Source organism: Hippocampus guttulatus, chromosome 10, assembly GCF_054856545.1.
Source record: "Hippocampus guttulatus isolate MCC_2025c chromosome 10, RoL_Hgut_1.0, whole genome shotgun sequence".
Taxonomy (NCBI): Eukaryota; Metazoa; Chordata; class Actinopteri; order Syngnathiformes; family Syngnathidae; genus Hippocampus; species Hippocampus guttulatus.
In genome coordinates this window covers 15,721,509-15,741,720 of record NC_141270.1, presented here as the reverse complement: position 1 = coordinate 15,741,720, position 20,212 = coordinate 15,721,509, and the positions used below count along the sequence as shown (strand labels likewise).

General features: G+C 39.1%; 2 protein-coding genes across 2 annotated transcripts in view; both read left to right on the top strand.

The window, feature by feature from the left end:
- The window catches only part of LOC147199439 (kinase non-catalytic C-lobe domain-containing protein 1-like), a 19,622-nt gene extending 14,871 nt beyond the window's left edge, over positions 1-4,751 (top strand). Inside the window, exons 14-15 of the mRNA XM_086122531.1 lie at positions 438-551; positions 4,618-4,751. Coding sequence (XP_085978657.1) covers positions 438-505 — 68 coding nt within the window. The 3' untranslated portion in view covers positions 506-551; positions 4,618-4,751. The remainder of the gene's footprint in view (positions 1-437; positions 552-4,617) is intronic.
- On the top strand, positions 4,621-20,212 carry LOC147199438 (kinase non-catalytic C-lobe domain-containing protein 1-like). Its single transcript, XM_086122532.1, has 14 exons — positions 4,621-4,961; positions 8,428-8,518; positions 8,601-8,698; positions 8,780-8,964; positions 11,782-11,892; positions 11,967-12,114; positions 12,566-12,715; positions 12,929-13,114; positions 13,279-13,361; positions 13,974-14,133; positions 14,634-14,756; positions 14,942-15,001; positions 16,428-16,582; positions 18,249-20,212. Exons 1-14 carry the CDS (start codon positions 4,752-4,754, stop codon positions 18,475-18,477), a joined length of 1,989 nt encoding a protein of 662 aa, XP_085978658.1. The 5' UTR covers positions 4,621-4,751; the 3' UTR covers positions 18,478-20,212.

Here is a 20,212-nt window from a genome sequence, read left to right as displayed (position 1 = left end):
TTATAACTACAGCCTGGTAAACATGCTGACAGTGGGTTTGAGTCAAGTATTCAACCCTTAACTTCTGTATAAATTGGTCATAAAATGTTGTTTGAGCTTCATGTAAGTCATAATAGTATACAAACACAGTTCAAGTTTTCTTCGAATTTTATGATTTTTTTTTTTTTTTTTTTTTAATGCACCAATTGGCAAATGCAGCTTTCATGCATTACCACCACCTGGTTTTGGAGTGCAGAAAGTGCAATGAACTTTCTCTTCGTTTCATGCCTATATGCAAAGAACCATCATGTCTGGACCAAGGTGGTTGGGCCAAACACATAAAACATTACATCCCTAATAAGTGGTAGAAAGTGGATGGGTGGATATTAACTGTGTACAGTGTGTGTAGTCATGGCCACTGAAGGCTGGCTAACTCTTGTTTTCTTCATCTGTTCAAGGACCAGTGGACTCCAGCACCCAGAGACCTTCAATTCCACAACGAGGCTCTTTACCCCCATCCTACTGACCAATGAAGGGGAAGAGAGCCAAAACATTGGAAATGGCATTAACAAGTAAGGAGATTTTCACAATTATCTAGTGATGTATTTAATGAACATGGTGGCCAACTATATTATTTTTATGATTGTTTTAAGGTAATTAAATGTACATGGAAAAATAATTAAACTTCTCAAATTAATTATAGAAAAAACAAGTTGACTTTTTACTTTTGGAAATGTCATGCATATGTGAAGTATCCCTTTCAGTAAGTATGTACCATATTTTCTGATTATAAGGCGCACCTTCAATGAATGGCCGATTTTTAAACTGTTTTCATATATAGGGTGCACTGCATTATAAGGCGCACGGAATAGAAGCAACAATCTTGGCTGCGGTTGCGCTATGCATTCATTGGATGGAGCTACGCTAAAGAAAATACAATACACTACAGCTTCATTTATATAGAGCATGGGTGCCCAAAGTTATTTGACCGAAGATCTGTTGTCGATCAATCAACCTCCCGTGACCGAAGCGTTACCGCGCACACGCACGCACATACGCACGCTATGATGAGGAACAGTCTGACGTGGAGGCATGCAAGGCACTTTGGCAGCCTGTTAACGATCGTAGCTCACGCGTAGCCTTTGAAAATGCTCCCCTCGGCCCTCCAGATTCCTATTCTTTGCCCTCGATGAATTGTACATGAAACAAACTCTGAATGACAATTATGATAACGATAAAAGATGTAGCGCAACAGCTTCGATCATAAGCTGCAATTGGCAGACTGCTGAGCGCTAACAACTTCCAGTGACGTAGGTCACGCGACACCGTAGGTTAGATTTACCTGCATTATTTTATTTTATATTAAATACTTTTTATAAAAATCAGACTGATAGGATGGTTAGGGTGCAGTGTACATTAACACGAAAAATATATTACTAACATCCACAAAGACACACAAATGGTTGTTTTGTTTTTTTCTCCTCTACACCCCCTCCCGATCGACTTGGGACCAGTCCGCGAGCTACCGGTCGATCGCGATCGACGTAATGGGCACCCCTGATATAGAGCCTTCACAACCGCTGCAGCTGTAATAAAGCCATGAGAACTGCTCACAAACACGGACATACATAAATACAAATGGCATTACAAAACAAATGAAAGACAAAGGTTATGAAGACTATTCATTCAACAAAAAGGCAGACAAACCTTGTGACACACATCCACAAGGGGCGAAATATCATGAGAAGTCTTGTTTGTCTCCTTCCTTCATTTAGTCATGAGTTAACTCTGCTTTTGGTATTATCTTCGTTTCATAATGGTTGCGCAGAGCTCACTAAGTAGGTGTCTGTTTGAGAGTTTATTGGCAAATGCACATGTCAATTCGTATCGGGCAGAATCCTTTTATGTTACAATTAGTTCCTGCTAATAATCACCACTAGATGACATAGGAACAGGGAAACAATTCAATGGGGAATATAAAGAGACTGTGTAACACCATACATAAAGCGCATCGGATTACGGGGTGCACTGTTGGTTTATAGTGCAAAAATACGTTACCTGTAATCAGATTTTGTGTTTTTTTTCTTCTTGCAATTTTAACAGCATATATACAGAGTATATATATATATATATATATATATATATATATATATATATATATATATATATATATACAGTATATATATATATATATATATATATATATATATATATATATATTATCCTGAATACGCAACACTGGTTTATGTATTCCGTTACTCCTGATAGATAACTGGATTACCAGTACCCACACTGTTGCCGGTGCCATCTTGCATCACCTTCCGTTAAATTTAAATTCACAGACAGATGCTCATACATTTTCCTGTAAAATGTCTTAATAAACTTGGAAATTGAAATTTTTCATGGATAATAGTTACGCCACAGGCAAAAAAGCAATGATGCCCCGTTACTTCCACCATGAGATGGAATGTTTTTCCCCCCTCTCTCCATACGTAGCGTTGTGTTTTCCTTCCAAATAACTCAGCTTGGGTTTTATCTATCCAGACTCCATATAGCAGTTTCGTAGTTGAATATTATGTCCAAAGGAGAACAATGTCTCACATAAAGAGCAGTTTTCGTGTAGGTGACTGGATCACTCAAAATGGATTAGATTTAGATCTTTTTAATCATCATTATTATAATGAGGTTCATGACAGTAGCTTGTCCTCTGCACTCTTATATCTGTGTGCACACTGAGTGCAATGCATGGACAGAATTTCATTGAACATGAATGTGTGTATGCATAATCTAAGATGCATTAGTGTTGCCCGTGGTAACAAGTTTTGTCTGACTGAATGCTGAGCAGTGTCGAACCACATTGAGGAGGTATGTTGAATCTCCTCTCCACTGTTAATGATGTGTAAATCCCTTGAGGGGGAGTACTTAGGTGTTTCAATGGAAACATGAATGAAAGCCAGCAATTGTTTTCATGTCTCTTTTCATTTATGTGCACTAAGGAATTAAAAGAGGACCAACCCAATGGTAAAGTCTGTTCTTGCAGATGTTTTTCACTTCATTTGATTTCATGGTCTTGTGCTCTGTCTTTAAAGAGTCTTTAAAATGTGTGGTGTCACATCTCACCTCTACTGTTGAGGTGATCAATACTGTCAGGGAGTGTGGAAATTGACAGGGATCATCTTTTAGAGACTTTTTATTGTTGCTTTTTTTTTCTCACACACACACGCACGCACACACACACACACACACACACACACACTTACATATTTATACATATTATAATGCAACACGGCAGAGGTGATTGACTGACTATCTCCATATTGGCAGATTATTGGTTTGACTGTTCTTTCCTTCTCATTTTACCGGTAGTCTAAATATCCTAAAGAAACCTCCGATTCGTGATGTTTCAACAATGTGCATCTCTTGGTCATGAAGGGAATATTTTATTTTGCAGAAAAGAAGGAACTTCATTTTAACACAGAAGAAGTGTAAAAGTCTGGCAACCACATATTGGTGCGTTCTGCAAGTGGATTTGAGCGCTAATTGCTCGCCACTACATTGACTTCCTTCATGTGCTTTTATTCAATCAGTACCATCAGCCTACTTGTAAAGATATCCTGTTGAATTTTACAGATAGTAGCAGTTGTTTCGATGCTGGCTTCTTTGGGTTTTTTTTTTTTATTCATACGTTTGAGTGCAGTGACTCTAATGAAATGCCTTCAACAAAGGTTGTGTAAATGACATGTCACACCTGTGACATCAAATGTTTTGCAACAACAGGTGTCTCGAATTTAAATTTGGTAATGTTCACATCATTGCTAAATTGTGGAAAATAACTGGAATCCAGACCTTTTCATGTTGGAAATTAGAAGTGCATTGTGATTAGTGATAATCAATTAATAACAACTCATCGATTAGCAAATTAATAGATAATTATTCTGAAATTCAATTATTCATTTATAGATCTTGCTTTACTTTTTCCAAATGTTTGGAATTCCATCCTATCAACAGTAAATATTCTCAGATTTCTGTAATCCTCCAGGAAAGCAAAATGAATTATCTTTGTGTTGGACCAAAATAAATACGTTTGCAAACATTAGACAAGCTACCTAAGTCAGGGGGAGAAATGAGGGAATGACCACAATTGGAAGGTACTCTTGATCCCAAAGCTGTTGTCTTGTGCTTTTCAAAACATCTTTCATGTGTTGCTGGCAAAGGTCACATGAACTGAGGCTGGTTTATTTTTATTTTTTATCCCCCCCCCCCCCCCCCCCCCCAGATTGAGGCCTGTTAAATTTAGGCATGCTAGCAAAAGTACAAGATAAGGTCTTCAATGACACTAAACACACATTTGCATCTGTGGTGTCTTCTTGTGTCTAACATCACATTGTTGATTCGAATCAAACATCAAATGGAAAAAAAAGATGGTGAGGAATGGAAAAGGAGTTCAGCTTTAATTGCCTTTAAGCTCATCACAGTGGATTCATTGTGCAGTTGAAATACCACTGCCTCCTCAGTGCCGATAGCTTACTCAGTGTGTTGCTCTTAACTCAATCTTTTTTTCACTGCCCATGTGATTCAGTCAGCTCTCTTTGTTTCTCCTCACTGACCCATCTTTGCACACTCCTCTGGTGTGAGCAGACATGGACGACGGTTCAGACGCAGGGCTCACTGAGAGAGGAGACCATTCTGCTGGGGTCAGTCATGAAAGCCCTTCTGAAGCTGGCTGTCATTCCGAGGGGACGACGAGTTTGGCTGATACTTGTGAAGAACAGATGAGTTTGGACTGCTCAGAAGAAATGGACGAAAGCAATTTTCTGCTTTCAGAGCAGCTCATCTCATCGACATCCAGACCAGACCTGAACTTCAGGCCGGCCTGGGACTTGGCTTTCTTTGGAGAGGATTGTTTTAGTGCAGATGTGATTGAATATGCCATGAGTCTTGGCCAGTACACAGAATCGCCGTGCCTGGATGTGAAAACACAGGTGGGTGTAAATTTTAAACGTTGTTCCAATGAGTTGACCTTTAACAGTAATGAATATATTTTTTCTGATGCATTGGAACCCGCAGTTTGGCACCGCCAGATTAGTCTTTTCCTTTGGGGGGGGGTTTCAGTATTTTTTTCAATATACTGTATCCTGTTTCTTGGTTTTTATGGGGGTGTATTCCCCCATTCTCTCCCACACCCGTTTTTCTTTGAATCCACAAATACAAACCCGACCTGAGCCTCTTTTATATGTAGATATAAATCAGATATGTATGCGATGCATCTGCAGTATAAACGCTCATCCTTACACATCCAATTTAGACATCACCAAAAGCCCAATATGGGCAAGGCGTTGTTTTGTGTAAAAATGTTGACTTGACATTTCACTTGAATTTAATATAACTTGAAACATGAAGCATAAAGTGTTCGTAGTAAATCTGCCACGCAGACACTTTATTTATTACACACGGCAATGACTTGACTTCGTCTTTAGCAGAGGTCTCCATGTAATTAGGAGATCAAAATGCGTCTTTCCCAAAATATTTCTACCTCTTCACGCATTGCTCCTCTGTCGATGTATGATGAGTCCCTATACGCTGGACCATATTTACTTCCTTAAACACTGCCGCGTGACATCGTCTTTTGTCCTCTCACTCGATGACATGCGTGTCACATCACTGTTCACCTTTGACGTCGCATTTGTTTTGAAATGTCAACAAGTACATAAGCAGATCTGATATAACAAAAAAGTTAAATTGAGCCTAAAGTCCATATCTCACTGAGCGGGGAGGGTTGGCGAGTGTTTGCACATGCCGCAAATGTTGATTTTTCATCAGGGTTCATTTAAGACATTCGTCAGGCATTCCTCAGCAGTTTTACCGGTCACAAACAGTTTTATTCACTGCCAGGAAAATTTAAACGTGCAAAATTTCATTGCATCTCTAGAAGTGATCATGGCCTTGAATAAACCCTGATGAAAAAACATTTAGCTACGTGCGCACACGCCGCTCAGTGCAATACAGACTTTAATGATGATATTTTTGTCCGACCCTAAATAGTCGACCCCCACATACTCGCAGTTCGGTACCTGAAGATTTGCCAATGCACATTGTTTGTTGTTGTTTTTGGGTTAGTGTTTGTTGGTTGTTTGTTTTGGTTTTTTGTTTTTTGAACTAATGCATTTCAACGGACGTCAATTACACGCAGATTTTGGGCCTGCCCGGTCCCTATCTGAGTGTCCACTGTATTCACATACCGGTACTATAGGTAATTGAATTTAGTGACACAACCTCATGCATTCCCATTCACCACACCACAGTGGAATTCCACTTTAATTTTGCTGCAAATGGAGCACTGTCAAGCTTCGGGGTAAATAGGATGAGAGCAGATGGGGGAATTTTAAAATAATTTGCATTAGTTATTTTCTGCAAACTGGATTGGAATATTAAAATAGTTGAAATTCGCCCTCGGCAGAGAAAGTTATCGTTGCAAATGAATATTAATGAATTATTTTTTGGGATTTGCACACTATGTGGTGACCTACTTCTCCATAGGAAAGCTTGACATACAGTGTTATGAAAAGGTATTTGCCCCCTTCCTGATTTCTGTGTTCTTTTTATCACACACTAAGGTTTCAGTTCATCAAACTAATGTTAATATCACACAGAGACTACCCAAGGAAATACCAAATGCAGTTTCTAAATGCCAATTTAATTAGTTATGGCACACAAAAAATCCAAAATTACCTGTCCCTACGTGAAAAAGTAATTGCCTTCCCCCTTGTTAAATCACAAAGTAACTGTGACTAACGAGCATTTTGGGAAAGCTGAGTTCAATTTCACAGGCAACACACAAGCACCACATTTGTTAAATCAAGAAACCATGTAAATAGAATCTGTCAGACAAAGTTAAGTTGGCTACAAGATCTCAAGAAACAAACACATCATGCCACGAAATTCAAGATTCAGTCTGGAAAAGGTTACAAAGCCATTTCCAAGAATCTGGGGCTCCAGCAAACCACTACCCATCATCCAGAGCCATTATCCACAAATGGATAAAACTGGAAACAGTAGCAAGCATTCCCAGATGTGGTTGACCAGTTAAAATAACTCCAAGAGTGTGACGACGACTCATCCGTGAAGTAACAAAAGAACAAAGAACAACATTCCAAGAACTGGCCCAAAATGTCATCCATGGGAGCGTTCCCAGGTGAAAACCACTGCTGTCCAAAAGAAGATAAAGGCTCATCTCACTTTTGCCAAAAGACATTTTGATGACCCTCAAGGCTTTCAGAAAAACATTCTGTGGATTGATGAATCAAAAATTTTACTTTTTGGAAAATATGCGGCCCATTACGTCTGGGGTAAAAATGGCACAGCATTTCATAAAAAGACGTTTTTGCCAACAGTGAAGCATGGTGGTGGCAGTGTGATGGTCCAGGCCAAACTGCTACGATTGATGGGACAATGAATTCCACTGTTTACCCAAAAAATCCTGAAGAGCGTCTGGCAATCAGTTTGCACCCTCAAACTCAGCCGCTCTTGGCTCATGCAGCAGGACAACGATCCAGAACACACCAGCAAGTCCACCTCTGAATGGGTAAAAAAAAAAAAAAAAATTTTGGGAGTGGCCAAGTCAAAGTCTGGATTTGAATCCAATTGAGATGCTGTGGTATGACCTTCAATGGGCAGTTCATGCTTGAAAACCCTTGAATCTGGCAAAGTTGAAGCGATTCTGCAAAGAATTATCGCCAACGTTTGATTTCAGTTATTGCTGCCAAGGGTGGCACACCCCATTATTAGGTTTAGGGGGCAATTACTTTAGCACAGCGGGAAAGGTAGTTTTGGATATTTTTCCCTGTGTCTATCCATCCATCCATCCATCTTCTACTGCTTATCTGGAGTTCGGTCACGGAGGCAACAGCTTCAGCAGGGAAGCCCAGACGAACGTAGATCAATCGTTAAATTGAGAGCTTCGCCTTTTGGCTCAGCAACTTCTTTATCACGACAGACCGATACAAAGTCCGCATCACAGCAGACGCTGCACCGATACGCCTGTTGATCTCCTGCTCCTTCCTGCCCTTGCTTGTGAACAAGACCCTAAGATACTTAAACTCCTCCACTTGGGGCAAGAGCTCCTCCCCGACCCATTCGATCGTCTCTTTGTGATATTAAAATTGGTTTGATGAACTGAAATCTTTGAGTGTGATGAATATGCAAAGAATACAGAAATCAGGAAGGGGGCAAATACTTTTTTCATGGCACTGTAGCAGCCACCAACTCATGTTAAGCGTAAATCGACTGTAATTTCCCCCAGTTTACATCAAAGGATCTGTTGCTTCTGTTGCCATAGTGATGAGAGAGGACAAAAATAAAATCACTGTGTTAATGCCCAGTGGCATCTTCAAAGAATTGTGAAATTTTAAAAAATGTGGTATGAGACTCTGTCACTTTTATCTTGAACAGGAGCTGCAGCAGCAACTGATCATTGAAACAAGGAATCTTAAGAAAATGAGAACTTTCTACCAGAAACTGATTCAGCAAGAGAAAAAAAAAGGTTTGTTGCCACTCTGTATGCTATTATGGTATTAGTGTCTTTTAATCTTTTAATGAAGAAAAAAAATGTCTCTGTGCCAAAGGTTTTGAGAACAAAGGGATACTGTCCAAACTCAAGGCCCAGCTTGAAGAACTGAGATCCAAAGTGATCTTCTTGGATAATGTCAAGAAATACCTAGAGGTGCTATGAAAGTACTTCTCTCCCATACTTCACTTAACATTTGCTTTTTGTACCGACGAATGATTTCTTGGTGTCCTGCAGGCAAAGAGTGTGGATCAGTGGGGTTCAGACATTGCAGTACTGACCTCTTTGTCTGCTTGTGGGCTGAACTCTTTGGCTGTCCAAACCTCCGAGGACACATCCATCTTGAGCTTTGCAACTTGCAAAGGAAAAACAAATCTGCAAGCAGGGACTTCTCTCGGTCTCATGGCATACCTGTATGCAAGGTATTTTTAAATGTTGGTACGGTAATTTTCACTCTGCATGTATGACGCCGCACAATGAACCAGTTCTGCATACAAAGTCGATTCATGTGAGATCTTGCACACATGTTCAGTTCTCAGGAAGATTGATTATTTCCTTTCCCATTTGGAGCAGGATTTGAAACTTAGTCCTTGTGGTCTTCAAAGACAATGCATTAGAGAAAAAAGTAGTCCTTCACATTAGTCATTATCCCAAAAGTAGCCATTTGTTTCAAAAATGTTGGTGACCCCTACCTTGTTTTGTTTGTTTGTTTATTGAACATAAAACATATATACAGTAATAATTTGACAGAAAATAAGGTAGATAAAAAAAGTAAAAAGAAAGAAATCAATCTTCATTCAACACAGTTATTATGTTCAAGGGAGTAGGAAGAAGTAAAAAACTTATCTAGTCCTACCCCGTTATGTGATTGTATCTAATAAATCATTTTTATATCAATCAGAAAAGAAAAAAAGTAAGAAGAAAGAAGTCTCCATTAAGGCTCATACTTTACCCTTAACCGTGATATTTTTACAACTTTTGGTTTGTATCGGGATTATATACTTCCACACCCTGACACTCTTGTGTCAATTTTCTCTTGTATTCATAATGGATATTTCAATACCTTTCTCTATTTATCAACTTAGTTCTGATTTATCATTATATTTAATGTTTAGAATTTATCATTTTAACTCTGATTGATGTAGGTTGTTTGTACTATTTTTTTGAATTTGTTTTTGAACTCAGCAAGCGATTTACTCATTTTCAGGTCCGTTTCGAGATTATTCCACAGATTAACACCTTTGATAGATACACTTCTTTGCTTGATGTTTGTTCTTGTTTTGAGTTTTTTGAATAAATTGGTACCTCTTAAATCATAGCTGCTTTCTCGAATTTCGAAAAACTTCTGAATGTTTTGGCAGAGCAGGTTATTGTGTGCTTTGTACATTAATTGGGCGATTTTAAAGTCAACCAGGTCATAAAATTTCATCGTATTTAATTTGATAAATAGTGGATTTGTGGGTTCCGTATATTTTGATCTATTAATAATTCGAATTGCTTTTTTCTGTAGGTTGAGAATAGGGAGTGTGTTTGTTTTGCAGGCATTTCCCCATATTTCCACACAGTAGGTCATATATGGTAATAATAATGAAGTGTATAATGTGTACAAAGATCTCTTATTTAGCACTTCCTTGGTTTTGTAGAGGATCCCTACGGTTTTGGCTATTTTTCTTTTTACGTTATCGATATGTGGCTTCCAACATAGTTTTGAGTCTATTACTAATCCGAGAAACTTGGTTTCATACGCTCTTTCTATCTCAATTGAGTTTACCATAATTTTAGCTTGGTGTTTGATTGGTCTTGTGCCAAAAACAATTAACTTCAATTTTTTCAGGTTAAGTGACAATTTATTTCTGTCGAACCAGTTTTTTAATTTGTTTAATTCGTTTTCTACGGTTGTCAGGAGCTGTTTCAGATTTATTCCAGAACAGTAGAAAGTTGTATCATCAGCAAATAGGACACATTTAAATTGTTTTGAGACCTTGCAGATATCATTTATATATAAGATGAATAGTTTTGGACCAAGCACTGACCCCTGAGGAACTCCGTGAGTGATTTTTAGTTGATTCGTTTTTTTATTGTTGAGTTGCACGTACTGATATCTGTTTTCTAAATAACTTTTTATCCATTTATAAGCTACACCTCTAATGCCATATCTTTCTAGTTTTTTCAATAATATACTGTGATCTATTGTGTCAAAAGCTTTTTTTAGATCTAGGAAAACCCCAACAGTAAATTCTTTGTTGTCTATATTAGTGGCTATTGCTTCCACAAACTCCATAACTGCCATTGAGGTGGTCCGTTTTTCCCTGAAGCCATATTGATTCTCACTTAACAGCGCATGCTTTTGTATAAAGCTATCAAGTCTGCGAGAAAATAGTTTTTCTAATATTTTTGAAAATTGTGGTAGTAGTGATATTGGTCTATAATTTGTAAACCGATGTCTACCTTACAGAGTCAGTTAAAAAAAATACCAAGAAAAACATTTCCTCTATCCACCAAGGAATTATTTTATCTGCAATCTGTCTGTTTCCCTTTACAGTGTGTGTTTTTAAAGGATTACCTTAAATAACCCCACATATATTTTAATAAAACTTTATAACTTGGACAGAGGAGTCTGGATGTTTACCAGGATGTTTATTAAAGGGCAGTTAACTCTCAGTAGAGTCCGTACCTCGGTTTTTGGGCCAGATCTATTTTTTTTCCCCACATGCTAAAGAAGCTGGCAGTAATGCACCCAAAGGTATTTGCCAACTGCCAAAAGAAAATAGACATTTGCTAAGCTAGCTAGTTGATTTCAGGGTCCCATACTGACAAAGGTGGCCAATTAATTTTTCGAATGGGCCATGCAACTTTATTATGTTAAATATATTTTTTATAAAACAGTCAATTGCATTGTTTTAATAATCTATCATTGTGTAGACCCGGTATGTTGTTATAATTAGGAAATTAAAAGTGAGAGCTGGAAAAAATGGAAAGCGTTTTTTCAGTTTTATCAAAATGACATACAGTACCTGCACATCATAATAAATCTTGCCATGTACAGTCAATAAATGGATCTGACTGAGGTCCAATCCAGGTCCAGAAAGTAAATCCTGCCACAGTTCGTCTTTTGCCACAGGTGCTTCTACTCAGTTGGCAGGTAAAACGAGCTCTCTCTCTCTCGCTCTCCCCCCCTCTCTTCACACACAACTCGCCATCATATATTTAGTGTCACACTCCGTTTTCTTTTTGCACAGAAACGCTGCTTCAGAGGGGTTCATCCAGCAGTTCCTGTATACGTATCGCTTTTTCTGCACTTCTGAGCAGTTACTGCAATTTATTATGGACATGTTCATCAGCGTAGTCAGGTATAACATGAATGCACAATGAGCATAGTTTCAATGGCAAACGCCACATGAACATACTGCTTTGATTTTGACAGAGACTGTCCAGACAGATCGGAAAATCGTGCTAACATCATGCACCGCAGTTTGGACTTGTTGCACGTGTGGATTATGGATTTCAAAACAGTTGACTTCATGCCAAAGTCCAACATTGTGGAGATTTTAGAAAACTTCCTTCATAATGTGGTAACCACACAATGATAACACAAAACACTATGTGTACTGCAAAATATTATGACTCAAAAAATTATATTAAAAAAATACATACCGGTATTTAAAAAAACATTCTGTTCTGTAAAAGTGGATCATTGTATTGTTTTGTTTTGTGTTTTTTGTTATTGTAAAGTGCCCTTGGGTGTCTTGAAAGGCGCTTATAAATAAAATGTATTATTATTATTATCATGACTTTGCAACATTTGAAAAATACAGATGGTAGAGTGACAACAGTTCAGAATCACTGGTTTGTAGAGTAAAAAAACAGTCCAACTGTTCCTTTTTTTGCTAATTTTGCAATTTCAGAGAAATGGATCATTTTACAGTAGTTACTGATATTGGAATTAATCAAACATATTCAGAGGAAATTAAAATAGTTGAGGACAATATTGGTTATCTGATACAGGTTCTTGTTTTCTGCCAGGTAATTCCAGCGGATGTGCGAGGGCGGGTCCTACTTGCTGCTCTCCACAGTCCTCCAAGGACAATTTGGAGCACAAGGAGAGAGAGTCAAATTGGTTGTGTTGCGCAATCCTTTTGGGGTCCATTGTCGACTGAGGATCAGGTGAAAAGGGTGAGTCAGAGCAAAAATGTCCTCTTATCGTCTTTGTTATCAAGGGCTAGTTTTGACTGTCATGGGAAATTGATATTTTAAGTAACCCTTCTTGAATACTATCAAAATGAGCTCAAAGCCATGATGTGACACGACAGTAATTGTTGTCTAATTCAAATTCTCTAATTCTTGCAAAACCACAACATCTCTAATTTTTGTAAATTGTTACGAAAGGAAACAGTGGCGGAAGCTTCAGCACCCATTCCAAAAGAGAAGGCCTTCTCCATAGCTGCAGCTCTGCCTGTGCCTTGCTCCATCTCCCTGGTATATGACCCTTCCAGCAGTGATGAGAAACTCACCTTCAGCCAGAAAAATTACAGTGCAAAGCATGTCGCTCAGCAACTCACCCTTCTGCAGCAGGTATAAAAAAGTTTTTTTTAAATATGTTTCCAATAAGCTACAGTCCAGTAAACTTCTCCAACTTCCCAACTAGAAGATTGCAGATTCAAGTCTCTATAGCTTTGTTGGATCATGGATCACATCATGGATGAGTCATTAGTTTCACGCAATCTTTTAAAATGCAGGACATTTTCCACGGATGTCATCCGGTTCATTTCCTCAACTCCAGAATACAAGGCATCATTGATAAGCCCTCAAGGAAAGACGAGTAAGTTCTACAGCGGTATTATAGTATTATTTTACTGCCCACAAATTGGAAATCCAAAACATTATCGTTTTTCAGCAGTATTCAGTTCGAGCCATCGGCAAGAATCATTGCACTTTTAAGATAAGAAAAGATAAGAACACCTTTAGAATGTAAAGTTAGCTATTGCCACCATTTTTCGAAACAAATACCACCAATACTAGATAATACACATTTCCCTCAATTCAACTTTTTTTGCAAGAGCAAAACTATTTCAAGTGTAACAGTGCAGTGCATAATGAAAATTGAACACAAAACACAAATTAATCAAAACATAAACAGGAGTTGTTGCAGAACCGAAGTGACGTGGTGGGTCGAGGGAATCCTTGTGATAAGATGGGCAGCAGAGTTTCAGTCAGAATTCAACAAATTACATTTGACTGTTTTTTTGTCTTTTTAAAATCAACATTGTTTTAACAGTCCACAAGCAAAAGTTAATCTGTTCGGCAAAAATAATCGAATTTGTTGAACTTCCCATGCCTATTCCTCAAATACAAATAATCACAATGTGGGGGGAAAAAATGTGAAAACACAATTTAAAATAATATAACTTCCCCAACATTCCTTGTCCAACAGCACCTCAAGTACTGGGTCCTCGCAAACTTCACCAGCAGAGGGCAGCAGCCTGCCGCACGGAGGTACGCCATCAGAGACTTGCCTCCAGCAGCTGCTTGCTTACTCTGACAGCGTTATGAAATGGATCGCCTGCGAAATAGTCATCTGCCACTCAGTCAAGGTGAGGTGTGCAAAAAGTACAATCCATTTGGGGTGGCAAAAGTGATGTGTGTGGGGGGGGTGGGGGGGGGACGTGTGTGTGTGTGTATGTACAGAAACTCTTTAAAATGCTCATTATGCTGTTAAACTACATAATTATAGCATAGTCCAGAATAACCTATAACTCAAACAAAAAAATCATAATATACACTCACCATCCACAAATGTTTACAAAATTAACCCTTTCAGGGACAGCGGTTACTACAGTGGACAGCTTATCATGTTATCAGGTGTTCATGAAAGGGTTAATTCATGATTTCGTTGTTCAAAAGGGGCAGTGCAGTAAAATGCCAGACATTTGCGAACATTTTTAACAGTCAAACAGTAACCTCCTACAACCAACCCTGAAGAAAAAGCAACATTTGCTATGTGTGCAAACACTCGCTAAAGATTCTCCGCTCAGGGAGTTACGGGCTTAAGTAATTTGTTTCCCTCATTTTTACATGCCCTCCTCTCATCCAGGAACAAATTGCCTTGCTAACAAAGTATCTGTGGATTGGGAAACATTGCTATGAATCCCGGAATTTTGCAACAGCCATGCAGGTCCTCGAAGGTTTGGAGAACATGATGGTCAGGCAATTACCAGTAAGGCTGATTCACTTTTTTTTTTCTAATGTTTTAGTCTGAACATCTGTGGTGAGAATGACTTCCAGTGAAAAATACACTACATGTTTTATTTTTCCAACACTGCTTCGCTCAGGGCTACTTTAAAGCTACATTATGCTGAATAGAATTAAAAAACAAAAAATATCTTCCTTTTTCTATCACAGGCTTGGAAACATCTGTCTTCCAAGATGCTTGAGATTCTGGAGGAGCTACGAGCCGTACAGGTGCGCATTTGTGTGTATGTAGGTGTGTGTGTGCGCGTGCGTGTGTGTGTGTGTGTGTGTGTGTGTGTGTACACTAGGAGATTGCCAATCTGAAGGCCAGTCTGGCCACATATTTTAAAATTGGGCTTCAGGGCAAAGAAATCAATCGGAAAACAAGTCACATGTGCTCACAGCTGGTATTTCCACTAAAGCTTACCTCTAAAAGAACCTGATACATGAATAAACTCTTGTTGGAAATGCTAACATGAAGCTGGCCTCTGTAGCAGTCACTTTGACGCCACAATGCACAATATGGACAAAAGTATTGGAATGTTTGCCATCACATTAGTTCAACCGTGCTATGAAGCTAATCACACTTTGATTTGATCAGCTTTCACAATTCAATTTGACTTCTCACTTACGAAATTAATTGGTTCTGGAAGAAATGTCTTGAAATTTTGCAAGTAGAGACGCGTTTTCCATGTAAATGCCTTAATCCGTTGCAAACCCCGCCAAAATTCTGACAAATGTTTTATAAAGCATAAAAATGCATCAAATTATGTAACAAATACATGTTACAATTAGATTATTGCACAATAAAGGAGAGTTGTGCATCATTTAAAAAACAAAGAATAAAGAATAAAAACTATGGTTATTTAATTTTTAACTGCATCTTCATAGTTTTTTTACCTCTTTAGTTCATGTTCTCTCTCAGAAGTGTTTTTTTCTTTTTTTTTGGTGTTTTGTAACGAACAAGGCAAATATCAGCATAGTCAGCGATCGCCCTACTGTTGAACACTTTTTCTGGGTGATTCACATTTACGTAAAACTATCGTAGCGCCACATGGCCCAAGGGGCGAATGATGAGGACGTTGCATTGACACATATCTATCTATCTACATACATTGACACATACGGTAGAGGTCCCTCTTAGCCAATAGGATGCCAGGCGGATGCTAGGTAATAGCCAATGGCAAAGCAGCTATAGGTATACTGCGTTCAGGAAACTCGGAGCTGTGATCAGCAGACCATACTGTATTTTTAACTTTCATATCTTGAAATTTATTTTGTAACAAGAGGCAATATTTTCCTGTTGAGGTGTTTCCTAACTTCAAAATTTCGTTTGAAGAGACGTTAAAAGTAGAGGTACCACTGTAATCTGTTTTTACTAGTCCAAACTGTCACCAATAAAAAATACCGTTAACCGGACATCTAACATTGTATAAGTAACATTTGAACCATATTAATTGTGGTAAGGACTTGCATGGACTCTAGAACAACTTGTTGGAAATGCGCTTGTCTCCATCCTGATGACTGTCGAGGTGCCCTTGAGCAAGGCACTGAACACCATGAGTGCTTCTTCGCTTATATAAGCCACTTGGCATTCTTACAACTGTTTTCATGTCGGACCTGATGCGTATGTATGGATTAACTTCTTTCTCCTCAGGTGTTCCTGAAGAGTGATGACATGTGTCTTATTGCGGGAGAACACAAGAGAAGACCCACCCTGCCGTCCGCGCACATCCTGGCCATGCATGTCCAACAGCTGGAAATCGGAGCCTTCACGGTCACGAGCGGAGCTTTCAAGTGGCCAAAGCTTAGGTAAGTGTGTCAGGGGTTAAATAAAGCTGACAGTGTATCGATTCCTATGTAAATACCCCGTTCACAATGGCCCTGCCCAAAATCTGTTCCAGGTGTTATGTTTTTGTTTCGGTTACATTTGGTTTTGTCCCCTCATGTGGCCTTTTTGTCTGCACCTGCTCTCGTCATCTGTGTCCCTTGTGTTTAACCAATCAGCTCCCTCCACCCTTTGTGTCTTGTCCAGGTGTTTCTCGTTGTCTCATCACTTTGCTTGTATTTAGTTCCCTGGGTTCTGCCAGTCTTTGTTGGATCATTGTGAGTGTCTGTGTTCTCCTGTCCTGTCCTGTCTTGTTTTGTTTCTGTCCTAAGTTTGTGCTACTTTGGTTCCTTGTTGTTTTCTGGACTTTGTTCGAGTACTTCAGTTAGTTTTTTCTAGTGTATTTGTGTTTGTATTTACAGTATGTTCAATACATCTTGGTCAGTCCACCCTATTCCTCCCTGCCTCCCTGCTTTTTGGGGTCCTGCACCTCCCACCCCGCAAAACCTGACACCAGGTGTATTTAGCCTTTCACCTTAGCTGTTAGAAGTATCAACCCTTGTCTTGGCTCTAAACAGGATCATCTAGATCACAGGTGTCAAACTCAAGGTGCACCACATCATTTTATGTGGCCCACGAAAGCAAATCAAGCAAGTCAACTTCAATGATATTTGGTAAAAGCCGCACCAGAATTTCAAATTGTTATATGAAATAAATAATCATGTTGCGATATTGCAAGCAATTTCTAGTCATGTTATTACAGTAAAAGTAGTATCTTAACTGTTCTTTTGATGGTGGCACGGGCACCCGCAGCGGCTCCTCTCTCTCCTGAGGAATGTCATTTCATCTGTGCTGCATGTTGCACATGTAGCACATTTGACAATAACGTTCACTTGACTTAACTTGAACGGCAGTTGAATAAACTACTATCCTTGACTTTTGATTAAAAATGTTGTTTGGCCGGAGTTTTCAGAGACCCTGGTTTTCATAGAAAAAAAATCTCCGCTGACGCTTGAATAACAGGGAAGACTGCAGACAAGTCTCTCCCGTTTACAAAGTACCTGTCGATGCGTACAGTAACGCAGGCCTCAATTTGCGTCTGATGTTTTCCTTTTTTTTTCCGAAGTTGAAGTATTACGGGATGCATGCACAGATACTACACATTCTTTTAGTGCAAACCAAAAATCCCTTGAACTGAAAATGGCTTACTTTATGCATACCAAGTATCCATGGATGGCAGCGACCCACTCCTCTCCTTCAGATTGACCAGATGCTGAGTCACAGCAAGGGGCAGTTGAAAAGAAATGATGCAGCTGTTGAATTAAGGGGTGGCACTGCTGTAGCAGATGGCGCCCGTGGGAGGTGGGTTTGATTGGAAAAGAGGTTGCGCTCCAGATGCTTCGCTGCCGCTGGGTACAGCCAGATGCTCGGGTCAAAAGATCCAGCAGATACAAGCAGAGCAACAGCTGGTTGGGCTGAAACCGGGGTCCTTCAATGTTGTCTCCAAATTAGGTCACCGAAAAAATGCTGAAGCTACTTTGGAGAAAAAAAACCCCAGATTAGTTGCAAGAAACAATTTTCATGTTATGTTTTTTATGTTTCTCATCCCATCCCATGTTCCTCTCATCATCCCATTATGGTCTTTGAAAGGAGAATAGCGAAAGTGGTGAGTCAAGTCCACGCCTTCCAGGAGGTCATTTTCACCTACGGCCCGGACCGGGACTTGCAGACCTACCTTCGCCACCGCATCACCAAGCTTGGCAATTCCGACATTCTCCTGCAGCCTGCTGCCGATGATGCTGATTCCCCACAGTCCACTGAGCGTCAAACAAGGAGGGTTCAGGCCACCCTGAAAAAGGTTAAGGCCTCCTTGCAGTGAGCCGTGCCCTGCCCCCCGTCTCAAGACCCCAGTCAGCAGCTCATAGCTGAACCGCTGCAATGAATTCTCTGCTACCACGGCAGCAGAATGTGAGAATTCTCCTTAACCTTCTAAGCCAAAACATTCGATATTATCAGATAAGACAGCCAGCTAGACTTTAGTTACAACCTTAAGATGGTGGTGAACCGGGTGTTGAGTACACTCAAAAAGAAATGTCATGTCATGTTCATTTTTAAATGTGATTTAATTTTCCTCACTGTATGTATATTTATTTGACACAGAAAACAAACAGATTCCAACATAGATCATACCTACAGGACCACAGAGGGGCCTGTATGAAGCCAGTCTTTTCATATACAGGCATGGCTGGACGCAAATGTTTAGATGAAATGTTTTAGCTGCAAGGTGAGAAACGATCCATAAAAGATGCCATGTGAGAATTCAGCAGGAAACCCACTCCACATCAAAGAATATGTATCAACTGTGTTGCTGTTTCAAAATGGTTTGAGGTCTGCATTCATTCGTGTTTTCAGTAAAAGTGTGGAGTGATGAGAAAAAGTTTCATGTGACCTCAAAAGTATCTACATTGTTGAATTAGCACAGGATTTTTTTTGTTGTTGTTTTTTGCTTGAAATTCTACTGAATTGTGGAAACACGCTCTGTTCACAAACACAAATGTTGGCTGGTAGGAACACATCTCAAATATGGAGCATGTTTAAAATCAGCTGGATGAACAGTGAGAAGAGTTCAATCTCACAGTGATTTAATCACAAGTGAGAACGGGTCTGGTCGTCTTCAAAATGTCATCTGGTTTAAGTCCATCTATCAATTCTTTCTTTTTTTCTTTTTGGAGGGTGTGGGGGGTTACTTTAATCATCCCGCAAAAGAATGTTGCATGTTTGAATTGGGTTAGAAAAAAATATAGTTTAACCCTTTCATGCATCCATATCCTGATAACATGATAAGCAGTCCACTGTAGTCACCGCTGTGCCTGAAAGGGTTCAAAAATAAGTTTACTTGATTAGTAATTTTCAAATACCAGTCCAATACACATTTAGGGGTATATCGTTTCATAAATAGCAAATCAATGTGGTTACTGAAGGCCTTATTATAACAGAGTAAGAATGAAATGGATAACAGGTTGAGTTATCATATGAAGTCTTGTTTTACTGCCTGTTCCCTCCACTGGAGGCACACCTCAATGGTGAAAGACACAAGCAGATTGAATGTGGCTTGTCACGTGAATATGATGAAGACCGATTTGAAATAGACGCATGACATTTTTCCCCTCTCCGGCCAAATATGTTTGGGGTTCATTCTAGTGTTGCACATCAGCTTATGATTTTATTCAGTCGCTGTGGCTCTCACATAGTGCTGCTTTGCAGAATTTGTGTCTGTTACCTCATGTATTTTTTGATTTTTTTTAATATATACATATACACACATACTGTACATACAGTATTGCCAAATCCAACTGCCTCACAAAAATGACAATTGTGTTTGGATGGATTTAACTTTCCCAAAGGGCAGATTTGTCCTGATTTCCTGCTAAACACGATGCCAATCATGGACCAATGTTTAACTTGTATTGATTATTAACCATTAAACATGTACAGGAAGAATGACAAATTTCAACGACACTGATGTCCTTTGTCATTTTCTATGAGACAAGATCCATACATAACTGTATACATTATTTATTTTTCATGTGGTTAATAAAAGGTGCTGAATAATG